At 34.1% G+C, this 14,536-nt stretch overlaps 2 protein-coding genes across 2 annotated transcripts; both read right to left on the bottom strand.

Moving 5' to 3' along the window:
* Window positions 1-833: 833 nt before the first annotated feature.
* Window positions 834-2,855, bottom strand: LOC149496703 (uncharacterized). Its single transcript, XM_089720415.1, has 2 exons — window positions 1,382-2,855; window positions 834-1,042 (listed from the first exon to the last, which is right to left on the bottom strand). Exons 1-2 carry the CDS (start codon window positions 2,853-2,855, stop codon window positions 834-836), a joined length of 1,683 nt encoding a protein of 560 aa, XP_089576541.1.
* Window positions 2,856-11,216: 8,361 nt separating this feature from the next.
* Window positions 11,217-14,144, bottom strand: LOC149496702 (uncharacterized). The gene has a single exon (XM_089720413.1). It carries the CDS (start codon window positions 14,142-14,144, stop codon window positions 11,217-11,219), a length of 2,928 nt encoding a protein of 975 aa, XP_089576539.1.
* Between the last annotated feature and the right edge of the window lie 392 nt (window positions 14,145-14,536).

Raw genomic sequence — 14,536 nt, 5'->3', positions numbered from 1 at the left:
TCTTTTTGATAATATTTATCTTGACTAGGTTTAGATTTGTATTGCTTTTTATAATACTTGTTTTTATAGTGTTTTTTAGGTTTAATTGGTTCTGGACATTGGCCTCTACATCGCTGAGTAGATGTCATGCCATAATCAAACTGTTTACAAAATGATCCTAATTCTTATTTAGTTTTATGCAACTCATATTTTAAAGTTCTTTGAAGCTTTAAGTCTTGACAAATTTGTAGTCCTTCCTTTTGAATTATACTGATTAACTGTCCGTATGTTAATTTATTATAAGGTATTGGATTACCAAATTGTTGTTTTATATAATTTCTAACTTTTTCGCCCAAGAAAAAAGGTAATCCGGCTAAGAATTTCTCTTTCCAAAAGGCTTGATTGGAATTTTCCCTTAACATTAATCTAGTAAGGAAAGTAGTTTTATAATATTGAAAGTCACTTAATTTTTTACATTTTAGATTGCTTAATAATTCTGCATTTTTATCTTTTAAATGAGATGGATCTCCTATAAAATGTAATGAAATAGTAAGAATTAATGTTGATACTGCATCTTGAATAGTTTCACCATTTTCATCATATATTGGTTCTCCTTCACTATTTACTTGAATGGAATTTAATATTTCTAAATGCTGTTGGTCAGTTAGGTGATAATCCCACCAACCTTTTAATTGGCCTGTAAATCCTGCTATAATTATTTCTGCTATAGCCCTATCTGATATAATTGACTGAGTTTTATAAGCATTAGCTGCCATAGTCATTTGTTGCAATATACTTAATATATTATATTCAGATAATCCATCTATATTCCATTCATAAATTGTAGTCGCATTTTATTTGAATTGAGATATGTGATTTGGTTTATCTATTAATCCTAAATCTGGTGCTCTAGTTACTATTTCTCTATGTGATATAGGGTTAATTTCAAATTGTTTAATATCTTCTGATTCAGGTTCACTGATTTCAGAGTGAGAGTTTTCTTCTATTATATTTATATTTCTAGATGTTTGAGGGGTTTCAGGTGCTACCTGCTGCGTAGATTCTGAATGTAATTCGAGTTTACTTAGCTGATCTTTTAATGTTCCTAGAAATTTATTTTGTAATTCCTTTTGACTAGATAGAGAAAGTTGATATGGTTTAAAAATGTGAGATTTTATCTTTTCCTTTCCTTTTACGTTATCATCTAAATTGGGTTTTTCTTCTAACAAGTTTTCTATTCGTTTTAATTGTGTATTTAAACAAATTAAACTTGCATTACTAAAATTATTTTGTTCTATTATTTTTTTATCTGTATCATTCTCTCTAGCTATTTTATATGGGGCACAGACAATTTCATTGTCTTGATATTTTAATTTACTAATTGTTTTAGGTGGAAAATCACTTTGTATAGTTCTATCATTTACAACCCATTCTGGTCGTTTATCTCTAACGGTGATTGGATTTAAACTTTTAGTGGAACCATTTTCTTTAGTTAATGCAAACCAATCAAAGAATTTGATTTTAGTTTGAGTATTTAGTTTATAATTCAAGTATTCATATTTTAAATTCTCAAAGGTATGAGTTTTTAGTATCTTTTTTAGTTTCATCAAATTTTTGGTTTTTGTTAATTCTTTTATTAGTCCTTTCTCAATATCTTCTTTACTAAGTACATTTAGTTCTCTATTTATTTTATTTATATTTTCAGTTATAACTGAAGCTGTTGGTGATTCAGGTGATGAATGTGTTAAATTTGATTGCTGATTTACATAGCTTTCTATTGGATTATAGATTGCTTGCGGAATTGAAGAGCTATAATCAACACCTTTCATTTTAAGAGATTGACTTAAACTTGGAATATCTAAAGTAGAGTACCTGGGTTTGACTAATGTTTGAATAATAGGTTTAGGTTCAGTATCTTTATATTTTGCATAAATGACTGAAGGTATATTTGAAGAGGGTTTTTCCATATCATCTGTTAAGACAGAAGATGATGACCCTGTATATCTTGAACTTTGACTTCTATTAAATTTTAGTGTTACTTTACCATCTTCATATTGCTCAATTTTTTGTAAATTTATATTTGGTTTTACTTTTTCTGGAATTGGAGGGGGTACTATTCCTTCTAAGATCCATTCTTCTGGTAATGTGATGTCTTTCCATTGAATGGTTTTAGGAATTACTGTATTAGTTTTAGTTAAATCTGTCTGTAGGAATCTTGTTTCTCCTATTTTAGGTTGTAATTTATATTTAGTACCAAATGTTGAATTCATTGCTTTGTAATGAATCTTATATATCAATGCTATAGGAATTGATCCTTGTTTCATTTTATAATTATGGGTTTTAATTTCTAAGACCATACTTTCTAAAATGTTTACATCATTTAATGAGATAGTCATATCTGGGTATACTTCAAAGGATATGGGTCCTTCACTTAAACTAGTTTCAACTGATCCTAATAAAGAATCTTGAAAATTTAAAAATCTAGCATCTCTTACCACTGCTAATATACTTGTGTTTAATCCTTCTCTAGTTAAAGGTTTTATACCTACTTGGATTAATCCTATATGAATATACTTATATTTTTTAGCTTTATGTTGTTGTAATGTTTTAGAAGAGAAAAGAGTAATCCTTTCAAATGGTTTACTTAATTGAAAATCTCGTTCTTCTGTTTTTATTACATAATCAGTTTTCCATAAATTAAATTTAGAAACTTTATAGATTTGTTCTTTATCTACTTTAGGTATTTCCCATTCATCAATTGCTTTACTAAAATCTTGTAAAATTAATTCATTTCTATTAATTACTCTCTTTATTTCTGAAGATTCAGAATCATCCGATTTAACACTACTAACAGATCTACACAATAAAGGATCCATTTTAGGATATCAACAAGTTGCGGTCACTGCCTGTTATACCCTTTCTAAGCCCAACACTTGGCTATTCACGGGTTCAGTTGGCATACCCAAAACTATCTATGATATTTCCAAATGGATTCTCTATATTATAGTTGCTAGTAATTTGTAAAGGGATGGCTCTGATACCAACAAAACTATGATTTAATATTTTTACATAGCTTTGTATATATATATAATTTTTTGTAAATTCCATTTACATAGCTTTATATATATATATATATATATATATATATATATATATATATATATATATATATATATATATATATATATTAAAGTATTGACCATTCAATAAAATATTAAACTTTTAATTATTAGTTCCTTATGAGTCAATTCAAAAACATGGGTTATGCATAAGTTTATTTACCCCATTTGGAATAAATGGAATTTACAAAATATTTTAGTTTTATACATTCAGTTTTATGAAATTAAATATAATCCATTTAAATTCTACCAAAATAAATGAAATTTTCAAATAAATTCCACAAAAACTATCTAACGTTCTAACTAATTTTCTAAAATTATTAATATGTCAATAGTTGAAATATCCCGAATTTTTATTTTCAAAACTTAGGAATTTTTATTAAATCAAAAATCTGAATTTTTGATAGTATGGGTTGTAAAGATCGAGCAATTCTAATTTGAGCCCAAAGTTTTACGAGTTGGGCCCAAGCCCAAATAAAATGTCGAAAATTTCGAATCGTAAACAGTTAAAGTTTTCGAGAAATAATATAAAATCCCAGCGATTAATATATATATATTTTCCCTAAAAACAAATCTCCTTACTAATTATAGTTTATTTTTATTTTTATATTTTATTTTGGTTAAAGGAGGAAATGTTACAGAACTTAATTAAAATAATCAAATGAATTGAACCGGATTCAGAAATCAAATTGATTTTTCAAAAACCACACGAATAATTGGAAAACCAAGTGAAAAACCCGAGAACCAAGCAAATCGAGCCAAGACATTGAATTAGACCAAACCGGTTCGAATCGAACCGGAATGGTCTAGAAGCCCCAAGATTTTTTTTCTTTTCTTTTCCTTCCTTTTCTCTTTTCCCTTCTTCTTCCTGGCGCCAGCGCCATGTGCGCGACCTCCACCCCCTCCCCCTTTCCCTTTTGCCTTTCCAATCACCTGAAGCCAGCGCCATTCCCATCGCCTCCCGCTGCCGTTCCCGTGCCGCTCTCCTTTCCCCTCACCTCTGTTGCCTCAGGCTAGCGCAGCAAACTAAGGAGCTGCGAGATGCGGTCTTAGGCGATCGGGACAGTCGACTCACCGATCTTCTTTGCTATTTCCGGCGAAACCAGTCAAGGGCTGGCTGGTTACACCTTCTAACACCTCTGGCGACTCCACTGGCTACCGTCTTCCTCAACTCCGGCAGGGGGCAAATGTAGATAGCTGGAGCTGTTTCCGGTCATCCTAACCGGAAAATTCATTTTTCCGACGCTAATTGTTTAACTAGGTAATTAAATTCTAACCATTTATAATATGTTTATAGTTCCTTTAAATTTTATTTAAAGGGTATCATGAATTAAATAATATGGGTATAAGAATGTACATTTCTAGCTACTGTCTGTGTTTTGCTCAGGAATTATATAAGCATAGCTACTTAGGAATTATTATTTGAGTTTCTTGATGAAGTTGAGTGGGTTATTATGGTTAACAGTTTTGGTCTAGGAATGAGAAATCTAGCTATTATCTATACATGTTAACTTAGAATTTTTAAGAGACATTGCTGGCTATAATATAATGTATAAATTTAGTATAATTCCTAAGTATAAGCATAGCATAAATTTTACAACAATTAAATTACCAATACTTGAGCTAAGGTCAGTTAGTACTCGATAATATTATTCTTGCTAGATAAACAATTTGATCATGGATTTGCTTTAATTAAAAATGGAAATGGTAGAGGTATGCCAAAATGGAGGAAAATGAAGCTTTAATTGAACTATAAACTGAAGTCTTACCTATATGAATCAATTATTTAGTTTACAGCAGGTTTTGGCGAAAGAAGTTGGAAACTTTAGATGGCAGCGACCATTTCAGCTTTTCCCTTGAGTTTTTGCTTTGATATGAATTATATGTTGTTGTTAAGTTTAAATTTTGATGGGAAATGAGTTAGTTGTTTACTGTATATAAGTTTAAGTCAAGTTGAAGCTATTTCTCTTGGTGGGCAGCAGCTATTTCAGGTAACAGGTGCCCTTTTAGATATACTAACGTAGAAATATACATATATATATTGAATTTTTATTTAGGTTAGCATTGATTTTTAGTGGCTAGTTTAGAATTTAACTTATCGACGCAAGTTTTATTTATAAAGTATACATTTATTTGATAATTAGTTAGAGGACAATTAATACAATCATTGGAACATGTTGTAGGTTATTATAATTTGTAGATTTATTTAGTGAACGTTGACATACTTGTACTGAAAGGAGGATGGGACTTAAATTTGTTGATTGCCCGACGGATGGGCTGTGTACATTGATTGATAAATATATATAATATTGCGATATTTGAGCAGGTAGATAGTCCAATTTTTAGGGGAGGTGCTGCCGAAATTTCGATAGAACTTAGACTAGTTTTAAGTAATGACATAATTAATAAGTTTATTTAGATTAATTCTATAACTTAATAAATATTAAATAGAGTGCTCTAATTATTTAATTATTTTCATTATTATTCATTGAATTATTCAATTATTTATTTATTTCCATTATTATAATTTATTTTATTGTTTGTTTATTCTTACTATTATTTGTTATTTATTTAATTGCACTTGAGAATGGTTGTCTAGTTGTGCATTTTATTACGTTGTCCAACTGATCAATATGTCTGCACTTAATTGCAATGTTTGATTAATTGTGTTGTGTTTATGCTATGCTTTGTTTGTGTGGAGTTGGGATGAAGTGGGTCACCATGGGTTTGTGAGACTGTTTCTGTTATACGGATCCTGATTCTGATTTCTGTTATATTCTGATTCTGTTATATGGATCCTGATTCTGTTTCTGTTAGCCGGGTAAATGGGAGATCGGCGCCCCCGTGTGCACCTACTGTTACCGTTACTATTAACCACAGGTTGGCTTCTTTATTGGGCGCACCGGATAATCTAGATTTGATCGCAGCCCGCAGGGTGGCCTCCTGTTGTGAGCGCCTGATGATCTAGATTTGATGGAGACGACCGGGTTGCCTCCTGTTGGTATGAAAAAGAAAAGAGAGGATAGAAAAACAATGAGAGGGCTAGTCAAGTGAGGATTAGACCGGTCGGCCAGTATGGGGGATCGGCTCCCTGGTGCACATGTGAGAGGATGAGCCATGTGGGAGGACGGCTCATCGGGGGTTCGGTGACTCCACTGACTAATTTCCACGTGATGTGATTATATGAAGATGTTAATGATTGTGAGTGCTGGTGACATGTCATTTGTGTGACTGGCTGCGTGAGCATATAACTAGTCGGATGACTAGATTGATATATTTACACATATGTGTGAATGTGTGTGTTGTGCAATAATAGTTACTCCTTAGAAAGCTCACATATCTTGTTTAATTTTTCAGGAAGTAAGTTTCTCTTTAATTCGGTTAAGCTATGTTCCTTCGTCGCAGAGCTAGAAAGAAAATTTTTCCTAGACCAATAAATATTTTGCTATGTATTTAGATATATAAAAATCTATTTATATCTATTAGTTAGTGACTCCGCAGTTGTAGAATTTGCATACAATTAGTCGTGTATTAACATAGACGATATAATTATGTGAGCCCATATTAAAAATGTGATGTACTATTAATTGGGTCCGAACCGTGGAATGTTGTAGCTGATAAATTTGGGCCGAGATTTAATAAAAAGGATTGAGGTTTATTTTTTTTATAATATGGGCTGAATGTTTGAAATTTATATTGAAATAATAAATTTTAGTGATTCAGGCTTACTACGGGCCTCGAGAGCCTTAAGCTTACCTGGGCTCTAGTGCCGGTCCGGCCCACGGAAACGGGTCGTGACAATAGTATTTTGTTAGAATATAAAAGTAAATAAATTTTTAATTTTATACTTAGGTGTATATTGGATTAGAATTGTATAAGATTTTTAAAATTTTGTTGAGTTTAACCGAATTGAAGAACTTACTAAGATTTTCACAGATTCCACTAGAATTCTATATCGAGTTTTATGGAACTTGTAAGTTTTTTTTATATAGATTTTGATTGACTTTGATGGGATTACAATTTTTATATATCCTGTGAAAATTAATTTCAGGACCTAATAAACAAATCAAAGGGTTTTAGAACTCAATTAAAATTTTAAAAAATAATGAGGACCAAAGGTAAAATGCGCCATCTTCTCCAAAATCGTTTTTACTTCATTAAAACCTTATCGCTGCCAACAGTAAAAAGTCTATAATGGCCAGCGTCGACGGTGGCTATCCTGTGCTCTCAGAACAGTTACGATGTGGTTGGAAGACTATTGACTTATTGTTTCTTGACTAAATGACGACCGTCTTGACAGAAAATCATAGGTTTATATATATATAACTGAAAATTGGCTATTGGAGCTCGAGCAAGGAGGAGGTGCATCGAGACAGGCCCAATGCACAACTTGCCGCTTGCGATTCTCGATGCCTGGTAGTCCGGCTACACTAATGGCAGACTGTATTTTTTCAGTTCTTCGACTATTTTAAAGTTTTTTCAATTTTTTCATTTGATTAAATCATTATTTAATTGAAATCCACCCATAAAAATTTTAAAAAATAATTAAGTTAATTCTGAAAAATTTGTAGTAGCATTAGTATTAATTTTTTTTGAAAATATCAAATTTTCAGCACATGAATTAATATGAAACTAATCCAATAATTAATACATCGTTTTACACCTTAAGGGATATGGATGAAAGTGGTACGAATATTTTAGGGTACCCGCTCCGCTCCAATCCATTTAATGAGGATCTTAGTAGTTGTAAATGGGTATGAAACGGATATGGATAATGAAAATACTATCCGTATATGGATAGGTAAATTACTACCCGTAACGGATACGGGTAGGATACGAGTATAGATCTTTGGATATCGAGTATCCATTAACTGCTATATCAAACAATTTGGTAGTTGGTACCCGCGGGTACCCTATCCGTTATTAGTAAAAAATGTATTTTAAATAAGTTCGAATTTGGACAGTTTAAGATTCGTGAATACCCTAACTGTTTAAAAGGTATTTTAAAGAGGTTTTTGGACAGTTATAGGTAGTAAAAATTTAAACGGATACAAATACGAGTATTGAAACGGGTTTAGAACGGATACTAGTAATCAAATTTTAAAGGGATACCTATACATGTAGTTTAAAATTTGCGAGTACCTGCCACTTTCATCCTTATTAAGGAGTATATTAAATTAGAACTCTATTATGTTAAAAGATCTGTACAATCTTTGGGTTGGAGGATGGATTTGTAAACAACTCTTTTATTCATACTTAGCGCTTCAAAATCCAATGAAATCAGTAATTTTATGAAATCCTTCCAAATCAGCAATTTTTTAAATACTATCAAATTTGTATGAACTTTTAAAAAGTCATAATTGAATACTGTCATATTTTTATGGATTTTATAAGAGTCTGAATTGAATACTACAAAATTGTAATAGACTCCAAAAACATCAAGATTGAATACTATAGGAATTTTAAAATATTTTAAAATCTAATAGTCTTAATCCAATACATCTATTAATAAGGATGAAAGCAGCGGGTATCCGTGAACTTTACACCACCTGTATAGGTATCTATTAAAAATTTTATTACTCGTATCCATTCTAAATCCGTTTAAAGCTTATATTCAAATCCGTTTAAATTTTTTACAACATGTATCTGTCTAAAACTCATTTAAAGTACCTCTTAAATAAAAGGGTACCCACAAATCTTAAACTATCCAAATTTGAACTTATGTAAAATATATTTTTTATTAATAATGGATAGGGTATCCGCCAGTACTCACTACCGAATCTATTTAATATAACTTTTAACGGATAGCGGGTATCTAAAAATCTAGACTCGTATCTTACCCACATCTATTACACGTGGTAATTTCACTAACCATATCCGTTTCAAACTCATTTATAACTGCCAATATCCTTTTTAAACGAATTGAAGCGGCGTCGGCACTCTAAAATATTCGTACCACTTTCATCCTTACCCCTTAAATGTGTAAAATAATGTATTGATTATTGAATTAGTTTCGTATTAATTCATGAGCTGAAAATTTGCTATTTTGACAAAAATTAATATTAATGCTACTACAAATTTTTAGATTAATTTAATTATTTTTTAAAATTTTTATGGGTTGATTTTAATTAAATAATGATTTAATCACATAAAAAATTGAAAAAGCTTTAAAATAACTAATGAATTGAAGAATATAGTCTGCCATTGTTGTGACCGCACCGCTAGGCTCCGTGAGCCGCAAGCAGCGGGCTGTGCATCGGGCCTGTCTTGATGTGTGCCACCTCCTTGCGTGAGCTCCGATAGCTGATGCATATGTCTATTTGATAAAAGAATTCTATATCTCTTATTTCTGTCATTGTGTTCTTATACAAAAAACTTTTCCTAATTAGTCTAATTACAATTAATTGCAATCCCTGATTGTAGGGATTCTTGATGCTGAATAGAAACTTTCCTTTCCAGGTTAGTTTCCTTTTTCTGTTTTCCAATACTCGCCCTCAAGTTGAGTTATTGGATCACAGATACCCAACTTGGATAGTGCTTTATTGAATACTCGTGCTGGAACAGCTTTGGTCAAGATATCTGCAAGTTGTTCTTCTGATCTTACATATGGAAGACTTATGATCCCATTTTCGAGTTTTTCCTTAATGAAGTGTCTATCTATTTCCACATGTTTAGTGCGATCATTTTGCACTGGGTTTTCGGAGATACTGATCGCCGCCTTATTATCACACCTTAACTGACATGCACCCTCAACAGGAAATCCAATCTCTTCTAACATGCTTCCGTAGCCAAAGTATCTCAGCTAATCCTCTAGACACTCCCCTAAACTCAGCTTCTACGCTCGAGAGGGCTACTACCTTCTGTTTCTTACTTTTCCAGGTCACCAAGTTCCCTCCAACAGGAGTAAAATATCCATATGTTGATCTTCAATCTGTCGGACTTCCTGCCCAATCAGCATCTGTATAACCTTGAATATCAAGGTGCCCATATTTCTGGAATAGTACCCCCTTTCCTATTGTTCCCTTCAGATAACGTACAATTCTTAGAGCAGCATTCATGTGTTGCACTTGTGGTTTATGCATGAACTGACTGATAACTCCTACTGCATATGTTATATCTGGCCTGGTATGAGATAAATAAATGAGCTGATCAACCAATCTCTGATACTGCTCCTGATTTGCATGTTTACCACTTTCTTCTATTTTTAAACCATGATTGACTTCAAGGGGAGTTTCTGCAGGTTTACAATCTACTAAACCTGTTTCGGTTAGTAGATCTAGAATATATTTCTTTTGTGAAATAAAGATCCCTTGTTTAGATCTTAGGACCTCTATTCCAAGAAAGTATTTCAACCTCCCCAAGTCCTTCATCTCAAATTCTCTAAATAGCTGTTTCTTGAGTTCCATTATTTCTTCGTGATCACTCCCAGTAATGATCATGTCGTCCACATAGATTATCAAGCATGACAAGATTATTTCTTCCTTTTAGAAACAAGGTGTGATCAGAATTACTCTGCTTGTATCCATAACTTTTCATAACTGTAGTAAATCGACCAAACCATGCCCTCGGAGATTGCTTTAACCCATAAAGGGCTTTTCTCAGTCTACACCCTTCTCCAGTTTTAAAATCTCCTGAGAAACCAGGAGGAGCTTCCAAGTAGACTTCTTCTTCAAGATCACCATGCAAAAAAGCATTCTTTACATCAAATTGATGTAACGGCCAATCATGTTTAGCGGTGATAGAGAAGAGCACTCTGATTGTGTCCAATTTTGCAATAGGAGAGAATGTCTCATAATAATCGATTCCGTAGGTTTGAGTGTATCCTTTAGCTACTAGCCTTGCTTTGTAGCGTTCAATTGAACCATTAGGTTTACGTTTAATTGTGAACACCCATTTGTAACCCACTGGTTTCTTGTCAACTGGTAAACTGCATTTATCCCATGTGCCATTTTTCATGAGTGCCTCCATCTCTATTTCCATTGCTTGTTGCCATTCCTTACTCTGTTGAGCTTCTCTTACTGGTCTTGGTATTTTTTCTGAATACAGAGCACTGTTGAAAGCTTTTGCTTCTTTGGAAAGATTCCTCATAGCTAGATTTACCACTGGATATCTGGAATTTCATGGTATATGCTCATGCTCATACTTCTTAGGTGGTATTCCTCGATTACTCCTGGGAGGTAATATATACTTAGTTTGTGTCTCACTCCTGTCTAACATCTCATTAGTTTCAAGATTAGTAGAAGCATTATGTTCTGGACTATGAGTACTTACCTCAGGAATATTAGTAGAAGCATTAGGTTCTGTACTATGGGTACTTACCTCAGGAATATCAGACAGAGAAGATATGGGAGAATTTGATTCCGGAAGTAGTACCTCGTGTTCCGGGGTAGACTCAGTACCTGCTTGCTCTGTTTGGACCGGAATTGACAAGTCTGGACTGGCAGATAAGTTTGGACTAATGAGCCAATTCAGTGGGTCTTGTTTTGATGTCTCTTCCTGACCACTGGATTGAGGTTGAAAGTAATATTCTGTCTCCAGAAAATTACAGTCCATAGTTGTGTACAAGTGTCGATTAACTGGGTCATAACATCTATATCCCTTTTTGTGTGCTCCATACCCCACAAAAACACACTTAACCGCACAAGCATCAAGTTTTGTATGATTAATTTTCGGGATATGGACATAGACTGTACACCCAAAAATTCGAGGAGGAAGGGTGAGGACGGATGGAATCTGGATAAGTTGGGCTAAGGTATCTAGTGGGGTTTTGAAGTTTAAAATTTTTGTGGGTAAGCGATTTATGAGGTAAGCAGCTGTGGCAATGGCTTCTGGCCATAGGTTTCTTGGTACATAAGATTCTATCAGTTGGGCTCGGGTCATTTCCAAAAGGATCCTATTTTTCCTCTCAGCCACCCCGTTTTGTTGTGGAGTGTAAGGACAGGTTGTTTGGTGAATGAGACCATGGGTGCTAAAAAATTCCTGCATATTATGGTTAATGTATTCCCCTCCATTATCAGAATGTAGTATCTTAATTTGTTTTTGGTACTGCGTTTGAACAAGGTTATAAAACATAGCAAATTTTTCAGAAACCTCTGATTTATTTTTCAAAAAATAAACCCAAGTAATTCTAGTGCAATCATCAATAAATAGAAGGAAATATAGAAAACCATGGTTACTAGGTATGGGTGCAGGACCCCAGACATCAGAATGTATAAGTGCAAAGGGCATATCAGTTCTAGTATTATTCTGGGGAAAAACTTGTCTATGGCTTTTGGCTAGGATACAAGTCTCACAAGACACATGATTATTGTTCTTAAAAAACTTAGGAAATAAAATTCTAAGGTACCCCGTAGATGGATGTCCAAGTCGTCGGTGCCATAACCAAACTTGCCGATCCACAGTCCCATGAGCCAGCATTATGGTACCTTTTTTGTCCACCTCGTCCACGTAGTACAGACCTCCGTGTTCAGTGCCACGCCCAATAATCTTCCCTGTCTGGATATCCTGCAGAATACAAAAGGTTAGGTGTATCAGTACCGAACAATTTAGCTCTTTAGTAACATGACTTACTGATAAGAATTTATGAGATAAACTAGGCACATATAAGCAATTAGAAACTCTAAGGTTTGGAGAGATTTCAATTTCTCCTGCCCCTTCAACAGATGAGTAACCCCCATTCGCAGTCCGAATACAAGTTTTCCGAGGAGTTGTCTTAGATTTAAAGTCCAATGGATCATAAGACATTGTATCCGTAGCCCCACTATCTAAAAGCCAATTTTGTTCTCTTTCAACATTTTTACTTTTTAAAGGATCATCTCTACTTCTTGTAAACAAAGCAGGCACTAAATTGCAATTTTCAACAAATTCAGGTCCTCCTTCATCAATTTCAGAAGTTCCAGAGGCACAATTATAATTTTCAGAAAAATCATGATTAAATGAGGTAAAATTAGAAGAGCAGGGATTTAAGAGAAGTTTTCCCTCAAACCCTATACCTCCTTTGTTATAGTTCTGCGATTCATCCCCTCCTCCAACCGAAACGTTGGCCGCCGGAACTCCTCTCGTAATCTGTTCCTCTCCGATGCTGGTAGCGATTTCGTTGCCCACCGTGGCCACCGCAGCTCTTCCTTTGGCTCCCTTCCTTCTATTTTCTGTCCACCAATCGGGGTAACCGATTATCTTAAAGCAACCTTCTTTCGTATGCCTTGTTCCCCCACAATGGCTGCACTTAAGTTTCGATTTATCCACCTCCTCGCTCTGGGATGATGATTTAGCCACAGTCCGGGCAAGATCTGACCGGGATTTGGCTACAAGGCCTTGACCGATTTGTGAGATTTCTGGGTTTACCTGTTCATCTTTCTCTGGTCCCAGTATGCCTCGCCTCGCAGCCTCTCTTCTGATCATAGCATACGCCCTTTCAACTAATGGGAGAGGGTCTTGCTTAAGGATGTCCCGCCGTTCAATTTCAAACCGGTCATGAATTCCGACGAGAAACTGGAAAAGTTTCGTTTCTTGTTGAATCCGATTGAAGACTTCAATATCTTCCTGGTGCTTCATCGGATTGGGCATCCAGCGGTCAATCTCTTTCCAAATCGCTTGTAAGTTTCCAAAAAACTTTTCAATGGTCATAGTCCCTTGCTTGAGATTATTAGCTTTAACAGTTAAATCGAAAATCAGCAGGGAATCACTGCCTGTTTGGAATGTTGTGGCGAGACTCTCCCACAGTTCTTTGGCGGTTGCATGTTGAACATATTGGACCGCTAGCTCTACTTCCATATTTTCTATTATCCATGAAAAAACAATTGAATCTGACTGTTTCCATTTGATGCAGGTTCCATCAGATGAAAGTGGAGGAGAGGCTCCCAGTATATGGTCGAGTTTTCCTCTTCTGCTGATTGCGATCTCCATTAATCGAGACCAGAGGGTGTAATTAAATTCATTGAGCTTGACTATTAAATTAACAGCCTGGTTGTTGGAGGTTTCTATTTGGCTTGGTTTGTTGGTTAAGTTTTGGAGAATCTGTAGTAGTTGAGCGGCAGAAACATCCATGTTTGGTGTTTCAGTTGCTCCTGTTGAAGCTGAGCTCTCGGATTGATCACTTATGCTTCCAGGTAAGTTGGATTAAGGTAGATGATGAAACTCAGATAAGAACACGATTCATTGTGATTGAACCAGGCTCTGATACCATGTCTGTTTGATAAAAGAATTCTATATCTCTTATTTCTGTCATTGTGTTCTTATACAAAAAACTTTTCCTAATTAGTCTAATTACAATTAATTGCAATCCCTAATTGTAGGGATTCTTGATGCTGAATAGAAACTTTCCTTTCCAGGTTAGTTTCCTTTTTCTGTTTTCCAATAGCATGTCCTAGCTAGCGGTGGTTGCTATATATATATATATATATATATATATATATATATATATATATATATATATATAT

Source organism: Jatropha curcas, chromosome 4 (genome assembly GCF_041381405.1).
Source record: "Jatropha curcas cultivar XTBG-Jc1 chromosome 4, XTBG_Jcur_1.0, whole genome shotgun sequence".
Classification (NCBI taxonomy): Eukaryota; Viridiplantae; Streptophyta; class Magnoliopsida; order Malpighiales; family Euphorbiaceae; genus Jatropha; species Jatropha curcas.
This window is presented reverse-complemented; position numbering and strand designations above follow the sequence as displayed.

What these genes read in the sequence shown, in the direction of transcription:
- LOC149496702 (XM_089720413.1), bottom strand. Translation starts at nt 14,144, where the DNA reads ATGGATGTTTCTGCCGCTCAACTACTACAGATTCTCCAAAACTTAACC.
- LOC149496703 (XM_089720415.1), bottom strand. Translation starts at nt 2,855, where the DNA reads ATGGATCCTTTATTGTGTAGATCTGTTAGTAGTGTTAAATCGGATGAT. An exon ending in AAATGATAGAACTATACAAA is followed by an intron (nt 1,043 to 1,381) that starts GTGATTTTCCAC and finishes AATTACATTCAG; the next exon opens with AATCTACGCAGCAGGTAGCA.